Source organism: Vanessa tameamea, chromosome 21 (genome assembly GCF_037043105.1).
Source record: "Vanessa tameamea isolate UH-Manoa-2023 chromosome 21, ilVanTame1 primary haplotype, whole genome shotgun sequence".
Classification (NCBI taxonomy): Eukaryota; Metazoa; Arthropoda; class Insecta; order Lepidoptera; family Nymphalidae; genus Vanessa; species Vanessa tameamea.
In genome coordinates, this window is record NC_087329.1 from 3,677,344 (window position 1) to 3,702,204 (window position 24,861).

Consider the following 24,861-nt stretch of genomic DNA (forward strand, 5'->3'; position numbering starts at 1 on the left):
ATTATTTTTATACACATGTAATTATAACAGCGACCCATTCTGACTTCTCAGTGGCATAATTCCTATAAAACTGAATTATTTTTAAGGCAGTCATTTTCGACCCTGCTATTTATTTTTATACATAAAATTAATATATAATATGTCTTAAACACATTTCAAACAAAATAGTAAAAAATGGAATATCATTTATTTATAGCTTGAAAATCCACATCAAGAAGATACCATGCCTAGTTTTTGCTAAAATAACGAACAAAATTTGTACCTCTGATAATTAATACGATAGCATTTACATGTTTATTTGTGAGTTGTATGGGTGTTACAATGAAACATAACATCACTAAAATCATATAATGATTACTAAGAGCACGTTCACTTGTACTTAAGTGCGGGTCGGCCGCGCGCGGACGGCGCAGGACGAGCACGCGCTCCGTGACGCTCGCGCCACTCCGCCTCCAGACGCGCGTACGCACCGCCTGCGAATTTCATGTCATATCAATATTATAAAATTCACTATTCATTAAGTAAAAGATATTGCATAATGGTACACTATATAGTTACTTGAGATTGCAATTCGGTTGTGTGCAGCAAACATGTACACTAATTCGATAAGACGAGAAATCTGGCAAGACCCGAAAGAGGTCGAGCGCAGGATCAACTGGTTTACTTGTCTGAAGGAGGACACTACCAACTTTACACTTCGAATTTCTCGACTGGGACAATATTTTATAGGCGAGTCGAAAAAAGACTACAGAGAAGACTTAAAGACTGCAGAGACGACTTAAAGACTACAGAGAAGACTTAAAAACTACAGGCTTACTTCGAAAATAGTTGTGATTATAGTTTTACTAACCGGGATGGTCGCGCTGGCGGGCGTTACGCTGGTGCCTGCGTGCGAGTGCAGCACGCATATGTGTTGCTGCGCGTTCTTCGAAACGTCGCTGTCCATCCTGGTTGCTGCGCGCAGACTGCGTCGCCGCCCACACACGACCTTGCACGCGACCACGACGAGCGCTAACACCAACATATATAGATTTTCTTAAAGAATACTAGCAATTTTGTTTGTCAACCTGCTAATGCCTGTATTCGACGAATTTGAAATATCTGTAACAGTACCCTCTCCTCCTAAACATTTCTTCCTGCCCACCCTATGTTTCGTTTAGGATAATAGTCCCACGAAAGAAAATCAATCCTGTGACTTTTAGAGCGGTCACCCTTAAAATACATGATGCAGAGGTAATAATAAGTAGTTTACAGAAACAAAAAAATTAGACCACTTAGATTTAACCGAAATGGAGACTCAATTTCAGGTATATAAAATAAGCTCATCGAGAGATCATGGAAGATTGAAGAAGCGGTCCCTACTAAGCAGAAGCAGTAGATTAGTAAGTTAAGGTAAAACGTTTTAATACGATTTCAGCAATTATAATTGCATGATATAATGTTGATTATAATATTATACATCCTCAAAAAAATGGATATGTATCTCAATTAAAGTATTAAAAAGTTAAATATATAAGTTATCATTAATATAATACTCCCAAGTCACACTCCTTAACTCACTTGTTCCTAGACGCTGGAGGCGGAGGTGGAGCCCTGGTCCTAGCACGAGAGCGCCGAGGCACATCCTCCTCACTGCGATCGCTGTCTGAGCTCTGTTCGCTGGAATCGCTAGACTCAGAGTCTCCGCCCTCACCGCTGCCAGCGCCTTGCTTTGCAACACGGCAAAATTGAAAGATAAATTAGATCTAACAGTAAAATTAGATTTAAAATTATTCTATAAAAAAACCTAGCGTAGAAAAAAAACACACTTTTCTGATAACAATTGAAATAAATAACTTACCACGCGTTTCTCCGATACCAACAACACGATAGCCAAAAGCGAAACAAAAATCTGCTCATAGCTCGATTATGTCCAATCGATATAGTTCTCAAGAGGGTACTATCAATAAATAGGTATATTTTTTTATTAAAAATTATAAAAATAAGTGTTTCAGTGTTGATTACTAAAAACAATGCGATGGCTACTCTAATTACTATATTTAAACTTAATAAACTTTGAATAAATGATCAAGACGAACACAAAACGACACAGGACTTTAACAACACAAATGGATCTACGAAGTTAGAAATAAAGAGGTAAGACACAACACGCACTCACCTGTCATTAAAATACAATTACACAATAACATGTAGATGAGGATTCTTATTATAAAAGCATGATATTTTTCGTAATATGTGCAAATTTGTTATTTGCTATTGTATTTTTGTTATCTGTTTGTAAGATCTACAAGTGCTTTTTACATATTGCGTCACTGACGAAATTAAAAAATATATATCTGTAAAGAAAACATAAAACGATTCTCGTGATCTTTTAAATTAAGTAGATATATTGTTTAAATCTGTCAGTATTTCGAAACGCATTTAGTGCTTTTATTTACAAACATATATAAGAGCACCTACACATTAATCGTAACTCTTCCGTTGTTACGATTAATCTTCTATCTAAACACAGAATAGTCCTTCGAGCCGGACTTACCTTTCTTGGACTATCTTCCTTAACTGGAGGTTTCGGCTTCGCTTCTTTTACTTCTGGCGACGCGCATGTAACAGTCGAGCAATTCCCGGCGATCGACTGCACAGATGTGCGAACCGCACCCAAAACGGGCGAGCCAGGACGCGCGTTCGCTGCGCACGTGTCGATATCGATGGATCGCGTTATTCTATCGCAACCCGTGTGCTAATACTTCTTAGCAATGATTGCATTATTGTTTAGTGTTATTTGTATAATGATGTGGCCATATTTTGTGAATTAACAAGCTTCCACCTTAGCCTCTAAATGATCCGCTGTGATACTTACTGGATTGTCTCCATTTATCCTCTCCAACTTTGAATTTGCACCGATTAAATGAGGTATTTTCTCACGAGCAATCTCGGAATGTTAGAAAACTTAAAAATAAACTACTTTTCCGCATCAATATCGTTTACTGTTTTCGTTACCGAAGACAAATTATAAAAATAATTTCAGCAAGATAAATAATAAATTACATCGTGTTGCCGTGAAAATAATCCTCAAATAATGAGACTGAAATTTTGTCACTAAGCGTCATGTCAATGGAACTACGTTTGCCAATGTGGAGAGCGTATTTACAGCGGTCTTCTATTGGCTTTGTAACCTAATGACTTAAGAATTATAAATTGTACTAGATGTCGATGACCTGCTTATGCAATCTTTATACGTGGTGGTATATAATGCATATGCATTGCATTCAAATTAACTTTATACCACCAAATTAAATGGAGATTTGAGCGAATATATCTCATAAATTTTATTACTGACTTAAAAAAAATTAAAGCTATAAAAATCTTTTTATTTTATTTGTACCGAGAATGCTTAAATACCTAATTACTACCAAGAAGTCATTAGCAAGTCATCATATTATTATTATTAAATAAATAGTCTGACATTCTCACGGTTGAACTTAGTGTTACTGGTATAGAGTCGTCCTAATAAGCCGAGTGGCTGTCGGGGTGGTACAAGTTGGATACCCTCCCACCAGAACACCTCTCTGCACTGAAGACGACCGTTTGGATCTTCACAGGTTTCTGTAGAAGTTATATTTGATGTGTCTGCATTATTCCAAAATTTCTTTTGTTACCGTCAATAGAGCTTATCCAGATTTTAAACCACGATCTACAGTTAAAGATCAAGTACTTTATAGACAGCCATTTCAGCTTAGAACAGTCTGTAAAGTTTGATATTGTATTACCTCTCGGAACGAGTCTGGTCAGCCTCTCCGGGAACATAAGCTGAGGAGGCCTCATGGCTATGATGTCTCGGAAATTGTTGTACAGTTCCATTACAGCAGCATCAGCAGCCAGCCGCTCGTCCGGCACGTGTTCGCGGAACTGACAACCCTGATTGTTAATTTATTTTAAGATAAATTTAAAAGAGTGTTCATATATTCAATAACAAGATTTCGGTGAAGTCAAATATGCAGACATGAACAAAAAATCTTATTTGTAGGATTGAACCGTGTTTTGTTCATCATCCATTCCATTTTAATTAAATGCTGTAATCTGATTTGTGCGAGCCAATGAATGGACTGGAAAAGTACTGAAACGACATATTATGTTACATTAATTATTTTCATTTAGAAGAGATCCTATTTTATGACCATTAATATCTGACCGTGTTCCTAGGGATTGTCTCGAAGCGGTAAGCGCGCTCCCCGCAGCAAGCGTGTCTTGCGGCGGACAACGCACGTCCTTCCAGCGCCAGAGCGTGCGCACCTTCGCCGTGTTGCGAGCACCACTCCATCTGCCCACCCCATATACCACCCCAAATACAAAATGCTATAAGTTTCTGCTCTTTTATATGAAATTACCAGTGTTTATATAATGAGGAATTTTAAATTTTCGTACCCACTACAATATTTACAATGGCGTAGGATTTTTTACCTACAAATTTTAATATAACTCCTATTTCAAAACCATATTTATAAATATATTGTTAAACCAAAAGTACCGAGGATGTGTATTGACCTGGTATGCCGGAAAATATGAATCACACAACTGACAGCGTAGAAAGTGGCAGTCTGCCCAGAGACGCCAGTAGACGCGCCGCCACGACCGTAGTTCACCGTACAACCACGTTATGTACTCATTAAGGCTCCAAGATAAGTCCCTAGTGTTAAACATGATGAATTAGAGTATTCTGAAATATAAGCTTTTTATAATAAGTTAAAGATGTTTCTTGAGGCATTTAGACACATTGCCGCTGAGTGGTCAGTCTTTAGTGTGTTAGGTCGTTAAGCTACACATGCATTAAGCTTTATAGATTCAAACTTTGTACTAACTTGTTATGAGTAGAAATAACGTTTCCACGTCTGTCTATGCGCATGTTGGCAGGCTGACAAGGTACCTGCTCCGCGATGTGACGACCCAACAATTTATTGCATCTGTTGATGAGAACGGAAAGACTGACTGCATTAAGACATTGATAGATGATCCTTTGGGGCACCACTACCATGGTTATTTGACTATCACCGACGAAGCCCCACATAAACCTCCCTGCACCCTTGTTAAGACAGGCCTGGTCAGAGGGAAATACATAAAACCCTGACCTTTAGGTTCGTCGACTGTCAACAAAAATCAATATATTATACTTAATAATACATCTGATATCATTTCAAATGTATGGCATAGTAGGGCTTAATCTTATGCACACTGTAAAAAAAGAAAAAACAAGACTAGACAGGATAATTATCGGAAACTCTTCAGATTGAATTTAAAAAACTTTATTTTCTTACTTGCTGCATTTAAAGAGCGTCGCTAGAGTCGCATAATGTCCTCGTAGTGTCTCCGGAACCGGTTCAGCTAGAGACAGGATCATTTTGCAATACAAACGGGATTGTATCTTGTCTTTGCGGTCACGGATAGCTTCTAACTCAGCGTTGGTATACATAGCAGCCAATCTACGATTCATAAGTGAAATGAGTTAAGTATAATGTTTAGGTTAGGTTAGGTTAGGTTAGGTTAGGTTAGGTTAGGTTAGGTCACGGTAAAGATTACAATGGTTTTCAAGATTCGTCATTCCTTTTACACAGTTAGTTCTTTAGAGTTTGTTGAAGCATGCAATTTGTTTTATTTCTTGTTTGATTTCGTTGCGTTAATGTCGATCTTTCAGCCTCTTTGACAGAGTCTTAAAGATCGTCATTATTCACGAAGAACACTGGTTGATGTAGGTGACTATTATACAATATTTGCATGCTATTTATAGAAGATAACAGTTTCAACTGGCGATTAACTAATAGGAGATATTACAAGTATATGCATCGTTTTTAATGCGAAACGAAAACAGTCTATTGGATGAATTTAAAACTTGAAGAATCTGTCTTGTTATAACTATTAAGTTATATTCTTTTTTAAATACTTATTACACTATATACTGACTATTATTACAGACTTCTCTGGCATTGACCCTACTTGTACATAGCCTTCTGGCTAACTAATCAAGCACAATGAGATTTAGACAGAATATTTTACAAATTGATATATTCCCAACAGAATCAAGCTCCGTCAATATCTACAGCATATTCTTCCACTGCAATGTAGATATTTATCCTTACCTAGTCAAAAGTGCATCACTAAGGCACGCCAGATTGGTAGATGTTTTGACAATATCATTCATGTGAGCATGACAATAGATGAGGCAGTCGTGTAGAAGTGGTTCCATCTATATTAATAATACAAATATAATTATAACTTTAATTTTAATCTTTGGATTCTAACTGGTATGTCAATCTTATTAGATTCCGCTAAAAATGTGATCTTGCAAATCCTGTTCCATTTTTTACTTGATATTCTAGATAAACGTTCAAAATATGATGACCAGTCTCAGCCGTATTCAATTGTTTGAGACATGAACCTCATTTATATTATAAGCTTACACATCACGGTTTAAAATAAAGGCAATGAGATTGTTTTATAATTGCATAAGTCAAAGATTTCAACAAGTTTCCATTAATGGAATAAACACTTATGATTCTGTACTAAGAGTAAGTGTTCCAAAAGGATACATTTTAGGTTCTTTTTGTTTTTCCGTATATATAATAGATATCACTTTCTATATTAGAGGTCTTCGTGATATTGTTTTGACAGAAAACGTATTATGAGGACGAAAAGGAAATAAAAACGAATTGCATTTACTTTAGATGCAAAAGAGAAAACAAAAATATTCAAAGTACTAAACAAAAACGAGTAAAGAAACGGCTGTAAGTGAATGATTAGAATAGTAATAGTATAGTTAGGTACGGTTAAATTTTCTGAGTCTATTTTATCGTAACTGTTATTATTATAAAACATCGCAAATATTACTGACCTGCAGAAAAGAAGCTGAAACAAGAATGGGTACAACATTGTGAGGGTCCAGGAGCGGCCAGTCAGCCACGAGGATCGTATCACGCTTTACCCATCGCATCAACCAGTCGAAAATCTAAAAATAAACCGCAAGCAGTAATAAGTACAAACTATTACAACTATGTATAATAACCTTTAATAATACTTGAAGTGATGTCAGTGTGTTTAACATAAATCTAAACATTAAACTACACAGTAAAGTTTTTTATAAGTAAGATTAACTATCCTTCATCATACATTATTTTGTTTTTTAAAATATTTAAGAATAAAATTCAGATAAGTTCAAGTGTTAACCTGAATATCACAATGCACAGAAATATCCATGTCCTCCAACCTCTGACCAGCGGTAACGTCCGCAAAATAACCCATCTTAGACACGAGTAACTTTTGCGGACATCTAAAGTCCTTTTTCAAGCCTTTAACTTCATCGCAAACGTGTATTTCAACGTCACCGCTAAAAAAAAACGTATTATGGTATAATTAGCACTATTAAGTTTTAGTCTCGTTTATTATTAGTAGTAGTATTAGTATTTGTACTATATACTAATTATTACTTGTCTTAAAGTCAGAGATAGTTCAGTTCCAAAAACAATTCTATCATAACTAAACGTAATGGGTACAAATTTAGTCAGCACGGTATCACACTAAGGATATACTTGAAGAATTTATTTTAATCCGAAGTTTTAACGTTTTAATGTGGGTCCGAACTTAATTCTCATGTGTTTAAGCTGTTTTTAAATTAATCTCATGTTCAATTGTATTCACCAACACATATTGAAGCAGCGAGCTGAAATTAGCTCCAAACCTCCTCGATAGGAGGCGGAGCCATAGCCCATCAAGGTGACATTTAACGGTTGTTACTTTATTTTAATTTTGTATATACCCACTAATAAGCAGAAGACTACGCAAACGTACAATTCGTTCATGTCTACAATATATATTTTAAATCAAAGCCATTCATAATCAAAATAATGCTAAATAGCTATAAATAATTACACATACAAAACTTTCTCGTTCATCGCTATTTCTATTAAGGAAAACCGTATCAAAATACGGCGAGTTGTTTACAAGAAGTAAAGATACAGAAAGCTTTTTTAATACAATTTATCGACACAATATAGATTAACTATTATTACAGATTATAATATAACATTAATCCGCAATAAATATAAAAAAAGCATTGAAAAAAAACGAGGTCAAATAAAACAACCATTATTTGTCCCCAGCATTACCAAGGGCCGACCTGCAATAGCGGACATCGCAGTCGAGTAAGTCGTATCTAATAAATACACAAATATAAAGAACAGATATTCAGGGGGTGTGACATCCGGTACCTGATATCCATGGAAAAAAATACCCGTGACAAGTCATTCGTAAAAGTTATCCCTAAGATAGACGATAATTATTTATTAATTCTCTTAAAAATATAGTTTATTTAATTACTCATAAAATAATAATATTATAAACAAATTAATTAAAATTATTAAAATCTTTTGTAACGAATAAAAACAAATATAATTTTGACATTTAAAAATATTATTCCGATACCGGGAATCGAACCCGAGCCTCCTGGGTGAGAGCCAGGTATCCTAGCCACTAGACCATATCGGATATACTTATAGTTTCCAAATTATGAATAACAATTAACATTTAATAGTTACAATTTTAGCAATATATTTAATATTAAAACTTACTCCTGTTTTTGGTTATTGCGTTCTTGTGCTGCAACAACAGAAGACTTACGCCTTCCTAAACGATCTCTGGATTCTTTCTCATTTACGAAAGCTATAGCAAAAAATAAATCTATATACTTATGTATAAAAGCGAAATAACATTCACTTGAAATTTGGCAGGTAGGTTCCTTATAGGTGTAGACATTCGCTAAGAACGGATTTTACGAAACTCCAGCCCTAAAGAGGTAAAACAGGATTGGACGTTTGTGTTTTATAAATTTCGCGCGAGTAAAGCCGCGGTTTAAAAATACATCCATTTTTAATTCTTATAATTTAACCGCATACCTCCAAAACTAGCTGGCTTTTTAATGTCCGCTGATACATTAGATGGCGTTTTCTTTATTATCGGAGTATATACACTAGTCGTTTTTGACGGTTTCTTATAACCAACCAAATAAGGAAGAATAGAATCCAGTATTCCTTCATTTATCACCTGCAAATTTATTGCGTAACTGTATTTATTGCGGTCTATACATTTAAAAGAGGACTAAGTATAAAATCTGAAGAAATGACAATATCTATCTATATATTTATTACTTTTCGTACATACATCATTTAGTTTGCAATTTAAATTGGCTTCCGTCCAGACTCCAAGCATTTCCACTCTTGCTTCTCGAGGTAACGAGCGCCTACGTCCTTTTCCTGAAATCACAAATTTCTTCTTATAATGATTTTAAATTCTGAAAAATAAAATTAGTCTATGGATTACCTTCAATTTCGCTACAGCTGTACCGTTTATCCGTCCTTTCCTCACTGTTCTTTCTTTCGATAGCTGTATCACTCTTACTAGTTATGGGTTTTTGTTCAGTAAATGCTGTTTGATATAAAAGATCTCTCTCCTGCTGTTCAATGACATGGTTGATTACCGTCAATTTAGTTAATTCCTCCCAGTTTATTTTATTACCCTCATCCTCATCGCCTTCCAAATGCTCATAAACTTGATATGCAGTTTTCATAAAGTCGAAGAAGTCTTTAACCGTAATTACTTCAGCTGGTATATTCTTTAGGGAATTTCTTCTCGACGATGGTTCTGATTTTGTCGGACTTTTGCATGTTTTACCCTCCCCTCTACGTATAAACATGGAAGATAAATCCGTGTCAGGATTAGGGCTCGCCATTTTAAGTTGAAAATATAATACGATATAATATGACCAATATTCTAGTATTGATTAAATAATAAACCTGGAAACCATGGTTTTTAATTCAAATTCAAATCGAAACGGTTTGGAGTAAGCCATATGCGAATTTAAAATAAGCTGTCATGATAATTTTGAAAAAACATTTATTAATCATAAAATAAATACAAATTTAATAATTAAGCGAATATGACCTTTTAACGATTACGATAAATGTCAATCTTGTCAAACATATTTGTATAATTTAATTACAGTAAAATAATATAATAAGGATTCATGCAATCTACAATACTTAACAGTACATAATACTAAATATGTTATGGTCTAATAGATCAACCATCAACCGTCTTATATATAATCTGTTTTAAGTAGTTAAGTCGTGGTAAAACACAAATGACAATTGACAAATTAAATAGTTCTATATTTGTCTATGACCAATTGATATGTCATATCAACATTTTCGTAATATTTTGTTGTTCAGCTAAGTTATTTAGAATGTCTCTGGATCTAAGTTATTATGGAAAGCTATCAAGCCGAATATGACAAGAACGGATTGGCGGCTGACACGTTCTGGAGGACTCCACAGCGAGCTGTTCCGGGCAGGCCGTGTCAGAGGGTTGAGCGAGGCGAGGTTATGTCGGGGTCATCGTATCAGCAATTCCAGGCGTCCGTGAATGACGCCTGGGACTTAGGGGATGACGACATCATCTCCGGCATCGCGGAGACGAAGATATCAAAAGCCATATCGCAGACTGCAGCTTTAAATGTTATAAATTCTCATCGGAATAGTACTAAGAACGTAAACAAAAATGACGTCAAAGTCGAGAGTGAGATTGTTAAACCCAGGGAAGAGGCGCTTGCTGTAAGAAAGAATGAAGTGCGCAAAATTGGTGGTGCGCCTGGTAGTTCAGGACCGTTGCGTTATCCGGGACGTCCTCGTCCCGTGCGACTGTCGGCGCTTACATCCCGCGAAGAAAGCAGCGAATCCAAATTGGAAAGGTTTCAACAAGTCCTGGAGAGTTCTGTTTTGGACTTAAATGAACTTAAACAGCTCAGCTGGTCTGGAATCCCTACTAAGGTCAGTTATAGTGACAATTTGTGATGAGTCATTTAAGTAATAACAGTAAACATTGTTTCAGCTCTAATTTTTAATCACTATGAAAAAAAGTTTATTGTCAATAGTAGGTTAATAACCCTTGACATAAGTTAGCTATTTCTATTTTTGATAGTTTTTTTTTATTAACTGTATTATTAATTATTGTAATGTTAATACATGCCTAGTATTCTAGTCATAAGTATAGGTATTTAAAATAACCTTGAATAGTCTCTCTGACTTGTGAATAAAAATACAATGCATGCCATTTCATGACTTGCCTATAAGGCACACAGTACATAATTGTATGTAGATTTATTCATGCCTTTAGAGTAACATTTTTTGATCTAAACTATGAGGAAGTATTAAATACTCTACGAATATACTGAGATCAGATTTTTGGTTGTTAAATATCCCTTTAAAAAAAACCCTTTCAATGTAGTTTATACTAGAATAGGTAAAAGAGATTATTTTATTATAATTTACTATAGCAACATCTTTAAATTTATTACTGAATTAGCTTAAATTATTACAAGTACTTAGTACTTCTAGACATTACCACACATAATTTGCTTTTCTCAATATTCACTTGACACATGTCTACATTGAATGTTCGGAGACTGAGCAAACCTATTATCAGCTATTAAAAAATTTTATACTGATAATTTTCTTATGCTGATGGTACCATTTTTGTCAGTATCAATATTGATAGTTTTTTCTGTAATTACATGGTTTATGTATCTGTTCTGGCTTAACTGGTTTAAACCATACAGTATTTATGTTATATAAATATTAGAAAGTATTTTTAATTTTGCTTACAGGCCAGAGCTGTGACATGGCGTCTTCTAGCAGGCTATCTACCGGCAAATGCAGAGAGAAGATCAGAAACATTAGAGAGGAAAAGAGCTGATTACAAGCATCTCGTACGGCAATACTATGATGCTGAAAGAGAAGAGGATACATACAGACAAATACATATAGATATACCCAGGATGAGTCCGCTTGTGGCTTTGTTTCAACAAATTACAGTACAGGTAATATTATATAACTTTTGCTAGATAACCATTAAATATATCCTAATTAGTGATACTATAGAATGGTATATTAACACTAGTGTGAGATTTTTTCCCAAAAGAAAGTGGTTTGAAAAGAAAAGTCATGTCATGTATGTAATAATTATTGTTTAATTAACAATAATTGGCATGTAATAAAGCTATAATAATAAAAGATCAATATTTATTACAAAAACAAAACTCAAAAAGGCACAACACAAAGTAACTAACGAATTCGATCCCAGACTATATAAGTCCGGAAAATTTCAGGATAACATTTGACCAATCTCGGGATTTTCGTGATGGACAAAAATATAAGAAAAATTATCATAAAAATATTGCAAGAAAGGAAGCAGACTAGGAGACGAAACATCGGATGCGTTATTATTCCTCAGATTTCATTTTCGTAAAACGAAATGTGTCAATATAGCCAATGTAGATATTGAATTGATCTCTCTATAGCCTATTCCAATCGAAGAAGGAATGAATGTACACAAATCTTAGAATTAGGGTTCCATGCAATTTGCTAATGGCACAGCTATATTGTGCGCTCCTAACAGTTCTTATTATGTCTATATTTATATACCACACTGTTTCAATAAACCACTTATATCCACTTTCGTTTAACTTCCAAAGTTCCATTAACAGCTTTGTCGACGTTCAAAACGCAATTTTTTCGAAAATCCATAATAAATAGATAGATTATTTAAGATCTCGACCAATTGTATCGCGATTATATTATATTGTCAATTCCATATCAATGTTTATTTGGCTTTTTTCATCTTGTGGTTGGAATAGACTATAGAATATTGTGTTCGTGAAGTGAACTTAAGCCTCTTAATTGATTCATTTTTATAAAGATTAAACAAAAATATAACTCCTGATTCATTCAATCTCTGCCATTTTGTTACCTGTTTATAATCTCGAAACTGTCTTTAAATTCCGAGATCGTGGAAAAAAGGGTCGGAATTCAATTACCTTCATATTCCACTTATTTACCACTTTAAAGCGACAAGACAAAAATATGCTAGAGGAATACGCAAATGAAAGAGCTAACTTTGGTATTTATTTAATTCCAGGTGATGTTTGAACGAATCTTGTACATATGGGCGATACGACATCCAGCCTCCGGCTACGTTCAAGGTATCAACGATTTAGTGACACCATTCTTTATGGTGTTTCTACAAGAGGCGGCACCGGGCAAGGAGCTGGACAACTTTCCACTGGACAGCCTGACAGAACAACAGAGGGACATCATAGAAGCGGACTCCTTCTGGTGTCTATCTAAGTTCCTAGACAGTATACAGGATAATTATATATTTGCACAGCTCGGAATCCAGTATAAGGTATTAATGCTTTTGTATTATTTAAAGTTACATAATTAAATGTCAGTTCAGTATTGAATATAAAATTTGTATAATTATTTTGATTGATGACCTCCGTAGTCGAGTATTGTGTACACCAGTTTTCATGGGTACGCCACTCCGAGGTCCCGGGTTCGATTCCCGGCCGAGTCGATGTAGAAAAAGTCATTAGTTTTCTATGTCGTCTTGGGTCTGGGTGTTTGTGGTACCATCGTTACTTCTGATTTTCCATAACACAAGTGCTTTAACTACTTACATTGGGATCAGAGTAATGTATGTTATGTTGTTTATTTAGAATAATACGGACAGACTGCCAATAATTTACCTGATGGTAAGTGGTCACAACCAGCCTTGGATATTAGCACTGTAAAAATATTAACCATATCTTACATTGTCAATGGGCCACCACCTTTTAGACCCAAGGTAACTAACTGCCTGTGTAACTACTTACATTGGCCCACCCGCCCTTCAAACCAGAACAACAATATCTAATATTGCTGTTTGGCGGTCTTATATGTGATGAGTGATACCTAATCAGATGTGCTTACATACCAATGTAATTGTAAATAGATACTCTACTTATATCTATTTATTATACTTCACGTTAGTATAAGTACTGTTACAAGTAACACAATGAGTGTCACTTCCGGTCGTACATCAGACGCGACGTGAAATGGCGTGTCTCTTGCGCTTCCCCATAGGCGCTTTGAATGTTGAAGCGAGTTGCAAGTTATGTGCAGTTATATGACGCTGGCTAGCTAGACCCTAGCGATGCTACGTTTAAATGTCAGTCTTATATATATAACAGATCAATGCGGTTCGGCAAAGTTGAGACGATCCCTTACTTTTTTGACGCAGATCAAAGGTTAGGTCAGCGATCATCCGCGCCGTTCGTCTTATGGCTCACCTTCTGATTAAAACGGTGCCGTTCGGAGTCTTCGATACGAAATTAATTTTATGTTCTTTCGCTCGTGTTGTTGTGTTGTCACTGGCCAACGTGCAAAATCAAGAGACGCTCGTCGTTAAAATGGATTAATTATTTAATGAATGAATTAATATATACTTTCACTTACGAAGGCGCGCCCCTGTATTATTTATCTACAGTTTTGAATCATATTTATTTGTTTAAGTAAGATCTAGAGCTCAATTAGTATATGAGATTGAACCACTTGAGGTTAAATGTGTATACAATGTATGGACATACTATCATTGTTTTATCAACATCATTATTACCATATTTGAGATCGGTAAATATAAAATGCAGTTCTGCTAATCAATTAGTCCAGATAAGATTAATAACATTGATAACGCTCGTTATAATAGTCAATTAGCCGACGCTAATATATAATAGAAAAATTACATTTGGCTCATTTAATTAATTAAAATCAAAATTAAATAAGCTGCGCTTACTAAGGTCTGTATTAAGGTCTGTTCCTTCAAACAATTTTCTAATTGAGATAGTCTAATTGAAGATTAAAACTAAACTTACCTCGCCTACTACTTTAATTTATTAACAATTCCAACATATTGTACATTAACATGATCGATTTTTATCCACAGGTGAACCAATTGAAAGAACTAATAAGACGTATCGATTTACCGCTACACGAACACTTACAGAAGCAAGGAGTCGACTATCTCCAATTTTCATTCCGATGGATGAACAACCTGCTGACGAGAGAGATACCGTTACCCTGTACAATTCGTTTATGGGACACCTATCTCGCTGAATCGGACGGGTTCGCGACATTCCAACTGTACGTATGTGCCGCGTTCCTCCTACATTGGAGAGAGAGATTGATATTAGAAAAGGACTTCCAAGGACTAATGATACTTCTTCAAAACGTTCCGACACAAAATTGGACGGATTCGAATATAAGTGTGCTCGTCGCGGAAGCGTACAGGCTGAAGTTCGCGTTTGCGGACGCGCCGAACCATTTGCACAATGCCGGCAAGTCGGATAGATGACCTGGATTGAAACGGTAACTGGGAACTCGAATCCAATTGGTCGAAAAACATATTCGAATTTTAAACCGACTACAGCCAAGCCAAGGAGAGAAGCGTTCATTCGCATGTTCCATCTAGAGTCCAATACTTCTCAACCGATTTTAGCAAACTTCCGCGACCATATATAAATCACTAAAGTTAGTGTAAAGTTAATGCAGTGGACAGTTATTCCAAAATCTGTTGAGCGTTTAAGTGTTTGCGTTTTTTAAATCAATAATTTTGTTTTTTAAAGTCGATAATTTATTAATTTTCTTGTAAGATTCGATTATTAAAAAAACTCAATTTAATATTTTGAATGGAGTTCTGTTCCCAGCTTATATGCTTAAAGTATACTTAAGTGGGAATGATATGGGATTGATCAATCGTTTATGAGAAACTTTCAATTGTACGATAAACTCACATGTAGACATTTATCGGCTTTGCCTATAGCCTATTCAAATCGAGGGATTTGGTATAAACAAACCTTATGTTTACGTATTTCATTCGATTTGCTAAATAGCTCTGCTATATCGTGCACTACAAACTGTTCTTGGATAATAAATATATGTCTATTATACAAAATTTTCCACTAGATTACTTTTATCCACTTTAATTATATTTACAAAGTTCCCATAACAACTTCTGCGACATTCAAAGCGCCATTTTGAATTAATACCATAGATTATCTAGGTCATAGATTATTCAAGATCTCGACCAATGATATCGCGTCTATTATGTTTGATCTTCCTGTGATTGGAATAGGGTACGTAAGGGTTGTTATTGAGGGAGGTTATTTAATAGTGTCTATATAGATAGTTATAATCTTCTTCATTCAAATATTAAATCAATTAAATCAAACAAAAGAGATAAATTAGTGTTTATCTAAACACCCTCTAAACAACATTTTTATTTAAGGTCGTTAATTATTTTGATTTGGTTGTAATTTTACTAAAAACATTATTATTTTATAAACGATATTTTTTTTTATTTAAAAAAAAAATAAAACAAGTGTTTTATTTTTATTTACATTGCAGGAATAATAAACACAAATTAAGCGCATAGATATTCAGTGGTAGTTGCCTGGGTTTGAACCAGCAATCATCGGTTATATTTCAATATTTACATAATATAAAAATATATAATTCATTAATGATTATGACTTGAAAATGACTATGTAAAACATTTGAAACTTAATTTAACGAATTATAAATTTACCGAATAACGAATTTTAAAGTCACTGCTTTAAAGTTGTCAAATGTAACAAAACTATAGAATATACAATCTAACTAATATTATAAATGCGAAAGTAACTCTTCACGCTTAAACCGCTGAACCGATTTAGATGAAATTTGCTGTGGAGATAGATTGAGTCCCGAGAAAAGACAAAGGTGACTTTTTAATTCAGCCCTGGGGGTGTAAATTTGAGGTTGTGTGCTATAGGTAAAGTTCTATAAATTTCTAACAGGTAAAGCCACAGATTCAGCTTGGAGAACTATAGAATCAATTCAAGTTTTGATTTGTTTTTTATTTTCTTATCGTAAAGACACTGACTTATATATAAAGAATAATTGTAATTTTTTTTTGTATATTTATGGCGGAATATAAAGCACAAATAGTAACAGGATCATTCTATTCAAGATTGTTGAGAATTGCTAAGTAAATATCACTTATTTCTTATCCTCGTAAATTATTTGAATATATTTTTACGAGTATGCATTCATAGAGCTGCGTGATTTTTCATTGATTGAGAAAAGGTAAATAATAATGGCAGTAACGGCACGTGATGTCACTAGGACTTTCACTAGGCGTGGGGAGGTGGTGGGGTTTATTGAAGCTCATTCGACCACCGCTAGTTTGTAATTTTAACGTTTTTTTTTTATGTTAGAGGTGGCAAACGAGCAGGAGGCTCACCTGATGGAAAGTGACTACTACCGCCCATGGACATCTGCAACACCGGGGGGCTTGCAGGTGCGTTGCCGGCCTTTCAGGAAGGAGTACGCTCTTTTCTTGAAGGTTTCCAAGTCGTATCGGTTCGGAAAAACCGCCGGCGAAAGCTGGTTCCACAGAGTGGTTGTGCGAGGCAGAAAATGTCTTAAAAATCGCGCTGTTGTGGATTTTCGGACATCTAGGTGGTGCGGGTGAATTATTTGGGCGGGTATTTGGAATTTTGACGAGATGTCCGAAGGTGAAAATCAGCAGCCGGGATTAATCCGAACAATTCTTCAGAACATTCCCCGTAAAAAATTCTGTAGAAGATGCAGAGCGATCCAACATCTCTACGCAAAGCCAAAGTACCAAGCAGATCGGAAAGGGCTTGATCGTCGATAATTCGAGTCGCTCTACGTTGGATACGGTTAAATGGAATGGTACTGGGGAGCACCCACCCAGAGGTGAGGGCAGTATTACATGTGAGGCCGAATTTACGCCTTGTAAGGTCTTAGACGATGGACCGACGTGAAATACTGTCTTGCCTTGCTAAGCCCACCGAGCTTTTTTGATGCCAATTTGGCTTTGCCTTCCAATTGACCGTGGAACTGAACCAGGCTCGAAATATCGACGCCAAGTATTCCGATACTAGCTGTAACGGCTAACGGAATGTTCTCGAATCGTGGAGATACGACAAATGGTGTTTTTTTGGCAGTTAACACGCAAACTTGCGTCTTTTTGTGGTTGAAATGGACTAGGTTTAGCCGACCCCAGTTCGAGACTTACCTACTGAAGTACCACATCGTAATAAATATTTGTTATTGAAAAACGCTACTAAAAATACTTTTCGTTGTATAAATATAATATGTATGAGAAATCGTCGAAATAATGAAAACAACAGTTATTCGTTGTATATTGGTTTTTCCGTTCATAAAGCAAATAACCTAACGGAATTACCTTTGTTCAAGATCTGCATCGTCTGTATTGTGTACATAATGGAAGCACCTTTTCATCTTTAACGTGTTTGTGATACGCGAGTCTTAATGTCTATGATAACATCTCATCGCCTTGCTTATAAATGTTGAGTCTTAGTAAAATAAGACAAATAAAACATCAAATTAAATAAATATTAGTGGCACAGTTCAATAAGGAACACGCTTTAGAACCTTGTCACGTTCCACCCATATCAGTGGCATAGAATTGTTAAGTAAATTGTATAAATATATAGTAAGAAATGATTGCAAGTATATATATTTGTGGAGACTAATGGTGGGTACACAGGTACAATACGCGCAATCTAAATTGGCCGTTCGGAAACATTACGTCATTTTAATATGCGTATTTATCTGTAGCCAAGTTACCGTCCGCCCTCGTGACAAATTTCAGACCGGCCAAGTTATATCGCGCGCATTGTATGATTGATATTTGAGGGACCGTAATGTACGTTTTTGGATGTGTAATCTGTATTCGACCGTATGTGGTACGATTAAAGTCTGATTTTGATTGAAAACGGTTTTGGAAGGCCTAATAATAAGTTTAATATTGTTAAAGTTAGGCGCGGAGCCTGCTGTAAAAAGATATTTGATTATTGTGACTGTAATGTATTTTATTTAACGTATATGTTACTTTACTTTTGATTATTTTAGCATTGTTTGTAAAGTTTCGCCTTAATAAATATATTGTAATAAACATTGTTGTTTGTTTAAATATAAGTTATCAATCGTTATGTTATACAGTAACGTAACTATCGTAGAGCCAGGTAGTGCAGTGTACCAGGGCCCCGGTGCTCAGAGGGCCCTCTAACCTAAGCTTAAAAAAAAGAGCTTTGAATAGAGATGACGTATGGATTTCTCCTACTAAGTTCAACTCACTGTATCCTATATCCTATTCTTATTCCTATCTATAATTTTGAAGAGCAATATAAGTTAAAGAGGGGGTGAGGGCCCGATTATTTTTCTATACATCGGGGCCCTTGCCCACCTAGCTACGCCACTGATGTCGTACCTTTAAAATTGTCAGCTCGATTCTAAAATCATTGCGCTGTAGTTCTTCAATTTAGGAGGCCGTTAATAATAATATATTATACAAATAAATTCAGAACGTTCATCTTTATATTTCAAAAACCTTGTCACGTTACGTATTCGTTATAAACTCTTAAACCAGTGAACCGAATTTAAATAACATTTGCAAACTGAGTGCAGTTTGGTTCAATTTGAGAGATGGTATAGTTTTAACATCAATTTATAGGCACAATATTTTTTTTACTGCAAATGATTATGATTTATATGCAATTGGGATTTTTTACGCTGGACAAACGCTCTTGTGCGTTTCCCCCGCGTGAAGCGAAGGAGTATGTGGGACTCGCCGCCGAAAGCGCCTGGTACTCCTCTGCTCACCAGAACACCCAATAAAAATCCAGCGATATCCACTCCGTCTCTTCAGGGCGGTCATCACGGGATCACTTTCGAATGCTACCGTGACGCCCCGACATTTGGCCTACCTTGGGCATCTAGCATCTGGCATGGCAAGCTAGAGACTTCCCGGGGTGAGAGTTATAATTATCTTATCTGTGGACTGTGAGTGTAATAAGTATCTAATGAAAATAAAATTTATTAGCCATTCAAGAAGAGAAAGCTAAATTGGTTATCCATTATTGTAATATTCGTAATACTGTATCAAGACTCTATCGAGAAGATCTGATAAAATAATATTATTATCAAAATAAAAACAATTTTGATAAAACTTGTCTTTAGAATATTAGCTAATTTTATTATTAGTATGAAATACAATAAAAGGAAAAACAAAAAAACACGTCGTTGGAACGGGAAATAGATAAAAAATATTATGATAAACTGACAAACATTTTTTTTTAATTATTAAAAAAATATATAAAAAGTCTACATTTTTTACATATTAATTTTAAAATCTCATATGACTCGCTATAAATTGCCATAATTTCCATAGTATTATAAATATTATATGTACATATTATCAAATTGGAGTAATACTTCAAGTTCAGAGATTGTAACTGCATTCGTCCTTCTAAAAATTAATCATTTATTACAGTTGAGCATCAATAATATATTTATAACAATACTATGTAAATCAAAAATCACATTGATATATTTTGATAAAATCAGGGATTAAAGTTGGATAAACACGAGATAAGATAAACTTATATAATAAAGTTTTCGTTTTGCAAGGTCAATATATCTAACCTAGCATAAGGTAGTAATTTTATACTATATTATGTTATCTAATAAAATCCGCAGATATTTTTACATTTTTCAATTTAACACAAGCTTATATTAAATAAATAAAGCGTACTATTTTCATTTTTAATTATTTGTTTATTCCCTAAAATATCATAGAGATTCAAAGTGTTGGGATGTGTAATCTTTGATTTTCTGACAGGGCTTATACTTTTATTTTCATAGTAATGATATTGAGAATTTAAGTAAATACGTACAAATCAACATTAAAAAGAGCTAGCGGATTAATAATGATCGCATGGAAGAATTGTGGAAAAAAAAGCACAAACCGCCGTTCTATCTGAGCGAAAAATGAACCTGCCGATCAGATGCGGCGATATAATATATTTTGGGTTAGACACAGGATAGCAAAATATCCTGGCCCACCTTTTATTAGTCTGATATTTTGATTTTATTCTGGCAATAACTTCTGAATTAAATTACTGTTAGTAATAGCGACAGGGTCGGATAATCAATTAGGCAGTGAAAAATTTGTAATTATTAGGTTTTAAAATTTATTTGTGATGAAATTGTGGGAGCGTTGTAGTTTTCTGATTTGATTAGGCTGGTGGCATAGTATGCGTTATATCATAAAAATCATTGTATTTAAGAATAAAATTACGTTTAGATAGAGAAAATATATTTTAGGAAGTTAGGAGAGGGTATAAACTGCCCTGAACTGGTTAATCCTACCCTGATAGCGAATGCATTTACACGTATAGCTTAAGCCTAAATAAGAAATTCCCAAATTGTAATTAAATAGATAGAAGAACATTAAAATTGTATACGCCTAAATAAAGGCACATGGAATTGGCGTAATACCAGCTCAGCGAGACAGGACGTGGCACGTTGACGGGGTAGATGTCTTTGAGGCCTCTATCAGCTGTCTCTACTCTACAGCAGGATTTCTGCGAAAAAGCAAATAGTTAGTTATTCAGTAAACTATGAAGTAGCGTATATTTTATTAATTCAAGATATTTTCAACTCGAATAATACTTTTTAAAATAATTGTTAATAGATTGTTTTTGACTTTAAAATTATAATAAATTAAATTAACGTATTGCTTATAAAAATAAGCCTTTTCATATAAAAGAGTAAAACAGAGTTTCTTATCAGCTATTCTTCGAAAAATCAACATTCTGATCTGGTCAAAGGCTTCACTTTAAATTTGTATATGCTGATACAAATGTTCTTCAAAAAATCAACAAGAAAATTTATTATTAATAAGAATTTACGCGAATCGCTATCAACATTTTATCAGACTAGTAAACAAGGTAATAAGGTAACATTGACCTCGTCGCGCCTGCGCAAAACTTTTGACCTTGGCCTAGACATTGACAGGTGGGTGTTTTGCGTAAACAATTGGTATCGTATCCGACTTATAAATTCCATTAAAGGGGCTTTATTTTGATATTTTTTTCTTTAAAATTTGATTTGGAATCTGGATTATTTAAATTGATTTAACATTATAGATTTCTTTTGAGTAAGTGATATGATCGATCCAGACAGGAACTTCTCGGATTGGATTTTGGACTAGTGAGTATATCTTTCAATACATAGTGGAGACGAGCAACGGGCTCTTTAGTATTTACTATACTTTTTTTATCTTTGTTCATATATTCTGATATTGAAATTTAGTAGAGTATACATTTATGGATGCTAAATAAGAAGGCGTTTTAAGTTTATGTAAGATATATCAAAGAAAAGTCTCTATACATATGATTGAAATTTAGCACATAGTACGTGCAACTAAAGAGAGCTTAAAAGTCATTTGGTCCGATTTTAATATAAGATAATCTCATAACTAGTTACCGCCTGCTACTATGCCTGCGAGTATTTGGTACCGCTAGAAACGGTAGAGCTATAGGTACCCCATGTTTTCTGTTTCATGATTCTGAGGTGAAAGCATTGCAAACAAACACATTTTCGTATTAATAAATTTATATACATAATAAACCTTAAAAAAAAGGCATTGCCAAAAATAGTAAAAAAAATGCCTGTCGACACAGACAGTGCTCATAAGTTCCTTTCCATGGACAGGGCCGGATCTACCATATGGCTTTTTGGGCTTAAGTCCAGGGCCCCGTGGATTCCAGGGGGCCCCAGCTAAGTCAAGTCAAAGTCAAAAATAGACGACAATGCGAAATAATCCATAACTTTATTAAATTAAACAGATCGTATGGTTTGCAGCCCTGCGAGTCCTGCAATAAATCAAACCCATTCAATTAATTTAACTCAAGTCTACGTTCAGATATGTCATAGGTGAGCCCCTAAGTAGTGTTAGCCAGGGCCCCCTAAACTTACGGTCCGGCCATGTCCATGGGATAAAGTTTATATCTCTTTTTCATTACCTTGACAGTTGGACGGACCAATGAGCCACTTGATAGCAAATAGTCATCACTGCCCATTGATATTGACGCCCTAAGACATTGTAACCATTCCTTACTTTGCCAATACGTCACTAACAATACAAACTAAGATGTTACACTTCTTTTGCCTTTCGTAACACTGGTTCACTGACCCTTCAAACTGGAACATAACAATACTATTGCTTCTTGGTGGTAGAACATATGATGTGTGGTTGGGCGATATACCCGGACAGAAAGCGTAAATGATAAATATGTACATGATGTCACAATTATTTTAATACATTTATATGTCCATGATAAAGTAAGAGCCAGCCAGTAGATGTCCCACAAATGGTCATTAAGGATTAACAAATGTACATGAAAAAATTACCAACAAAAAATGTATTATTATAGTTATTTGTAATAATTAAATTGAACGAACCAAAGTCCTTTCAAAAAACTTGTTAAAACTGCAAAACGCAGCAATACGGAAAACCACAATACCATCACAAGTTTTAAATAAACGAACTATGAGTAAATAATGATTATTTAAAATATGTAAATATAAATTAAAGCAATAATAAAACTATGTGTACCTAAGTCTTTAGATACACAAAACTTCGATTATTTTGAAACATGGCTATTAATATCAACATTTAGGATTAGATGTATAATTGTATATAGCCTAAACTTGCGGATCCCGAAATCGTGGCTGGGGGGGTGACTATAACTACATATGTATATGTATATGTTATATATGAGTTACCTCATAACAAATAAACTTGAAGCGTAAATGTTTTTTTAAATATTGTTTTGTTAATTGTTTCGTCACAATTTAAAATATAGTAATTAAATATGTTTGAAGTTTGAACGATATCTGACTGTGGTCTACCCTTCCGGCGACGTTTCCTGCACGCTTGATAACGAAAATATTTTATTAAAATGCTAGTGATGTTTCTTTCCATTAAAATTAGTAGTACAATAATATAAGTATTGTAAATCTTTTTCTATGTAATCGCTCAATACTTCCGGCCTCACATGCTTATACCCTGATCACTTACGTGGGTTCAAAACACCTGGCTTGACTATTTTAACTCGCTTCCCCGCCCATTAATGCTATAGATGCCATTATTGCCATTATTATTGTAATAAACGTTCCGATGAAAAAGAAAAAGGTCAATTAAATTCTTCGCTTTGTGGATTTTAAAAAGTTTAAGATTATACAACATATAGACAATTTCACGTATGATGAAGAAGTGAGTGAATAAGAGTTTGAGATTGCTAATGATAATTCTGTACCCTATTCCAATCGAAAAGTCAGTAGAGATAAACAAACCTTAGATTTACACATTCTATACGATTTGCTAATAGCTCTGTTATACAACTATATAATTCAATACTCATAATATATACAAAGTCAAAGTTGTATTTGTGTCTTTCTTCCATTGGTTGGAATAGGCTATTCTCTCACCAATAACTTTATATTTTATATATATTCTTATATACTGGCATATATAAGTATATATAAAATATAAAGTTATGGCATGGCATAGGCAAAGATACATTACGTGAAACAGGGAGCGGTCTCTTCCAGGTAGCCATATGGTACAGGATTAGAACGTAAATTGATTTTTTTATTTAAATATCGAACGTTTTCCTCAGCTCGCATTCCCATCACTAGCATGTATACGTACTGTTTCCCCAAACCACGATTCGTATGCACAGCTGCCAATTAGTAGCTTTTAATAACTTCGCGGCTTTCCTCTTAGATAATGTTAATTTATAACGGGACCGCACTAGCGTTACAGGACATTTGTGAACGTGACATTGTGTGATTGATATTGTTCAAATTATTTTTATCGGAATCGTTATTGTTTGAAGCGGATCTTTTTAGGTAAGTATTATTTAATATCAGATTTATCTTAACAATGATTTGTCATTTTTCTAAAAAAAATGAGATCAGGCTAGCTAGATGTTTCGAGAATTGTTGTTGATGTAAATGAATATTGTAATTGATTATACTTCGATTAATTATTCCTTATTTATTTCATATT

General features: G+C 34.6%; 2 protein-coding genes and 1 non-coding gene across 3 annotated transcripts; 1 reads left to right on the forward strand and 2 right to left on the reverse strand.

The window, feature by feature from the left end:
• Positions 1 to 302: 302 nt before the first annotated feature.
• On the reverse strand, positions 303 to 9,904 carry LOC113404614 (SANT and BTB domain regulator of class switch recombination). Its single transcript, XM_064218253.1, has 17 exons — positions 9,361 to 9,904; positions 9,202 to 9,293; positions 8,937 to 9,084; positions 8,613 to 8,703; positions 7,213 to 7,372; positions 6,881 to 6,994; positions 6,129 to 6,235; positions 5,310 to 5,474; positions 4,857 to 4,958; positions 4,543 to 4,684; positions 4,190 to 4,318; positions 3,768 to 3,915; positions 3,472 to 3,603; positions 2,537 to 2,685; positions 1,561 to 1,709; positions 851 to 1,011; positions 303 to 473 (listed from the first exon to the last, which is right to left on the reverse strand). Exons 1-17 carry the CDS (start codon positions 9,767 to 9,769, stop codon positions 370 to 372), a joined length of 2,502 nt encoding a protein of 833 aa, XP_064074323.1. The 5' UTR covers positions 9,770 to 9,904; the 3' UTR covers positions 303 to 369.
• On the reverse strand, positions 8,458 to 8,529 carry Trnae-cuc (transfer RNA glutamic acid (anticodon CUC)). Its single transcript has one exon. It is a non-coding gene; the product is annotated as a tRNA-Glu (tRNA).
• A 295-nt stretch (positions 9,905 to 10,199) lies between the features above and the next one.
• On the forward strand, positions 10,200 to 16,058 carry LOC113404613 (TBC1 domain family member 22B). Its single transcript, XM_026645546.2, has 4 exons — positions 10,200 to 10,865; positions 11,702 to 11,914; positions 13,012 to 13,278; positions 14,857 to 16,058. Exons 1-4 carry the CDS (start codon positions 10,305 to 10,307, stop codon positions 15,262 to 15,264), a joined length of 1,449 nt encoding a protein of 482 aa, XP_026501331.1. The 5' UTR covers positions 10,200 to 10,304; the 3' UTR covers positions 15,265 to 16,058.
• The last annotated feature ends 8,803 nt before the right edge of the window (positions 16,059 to 24,861 follow it).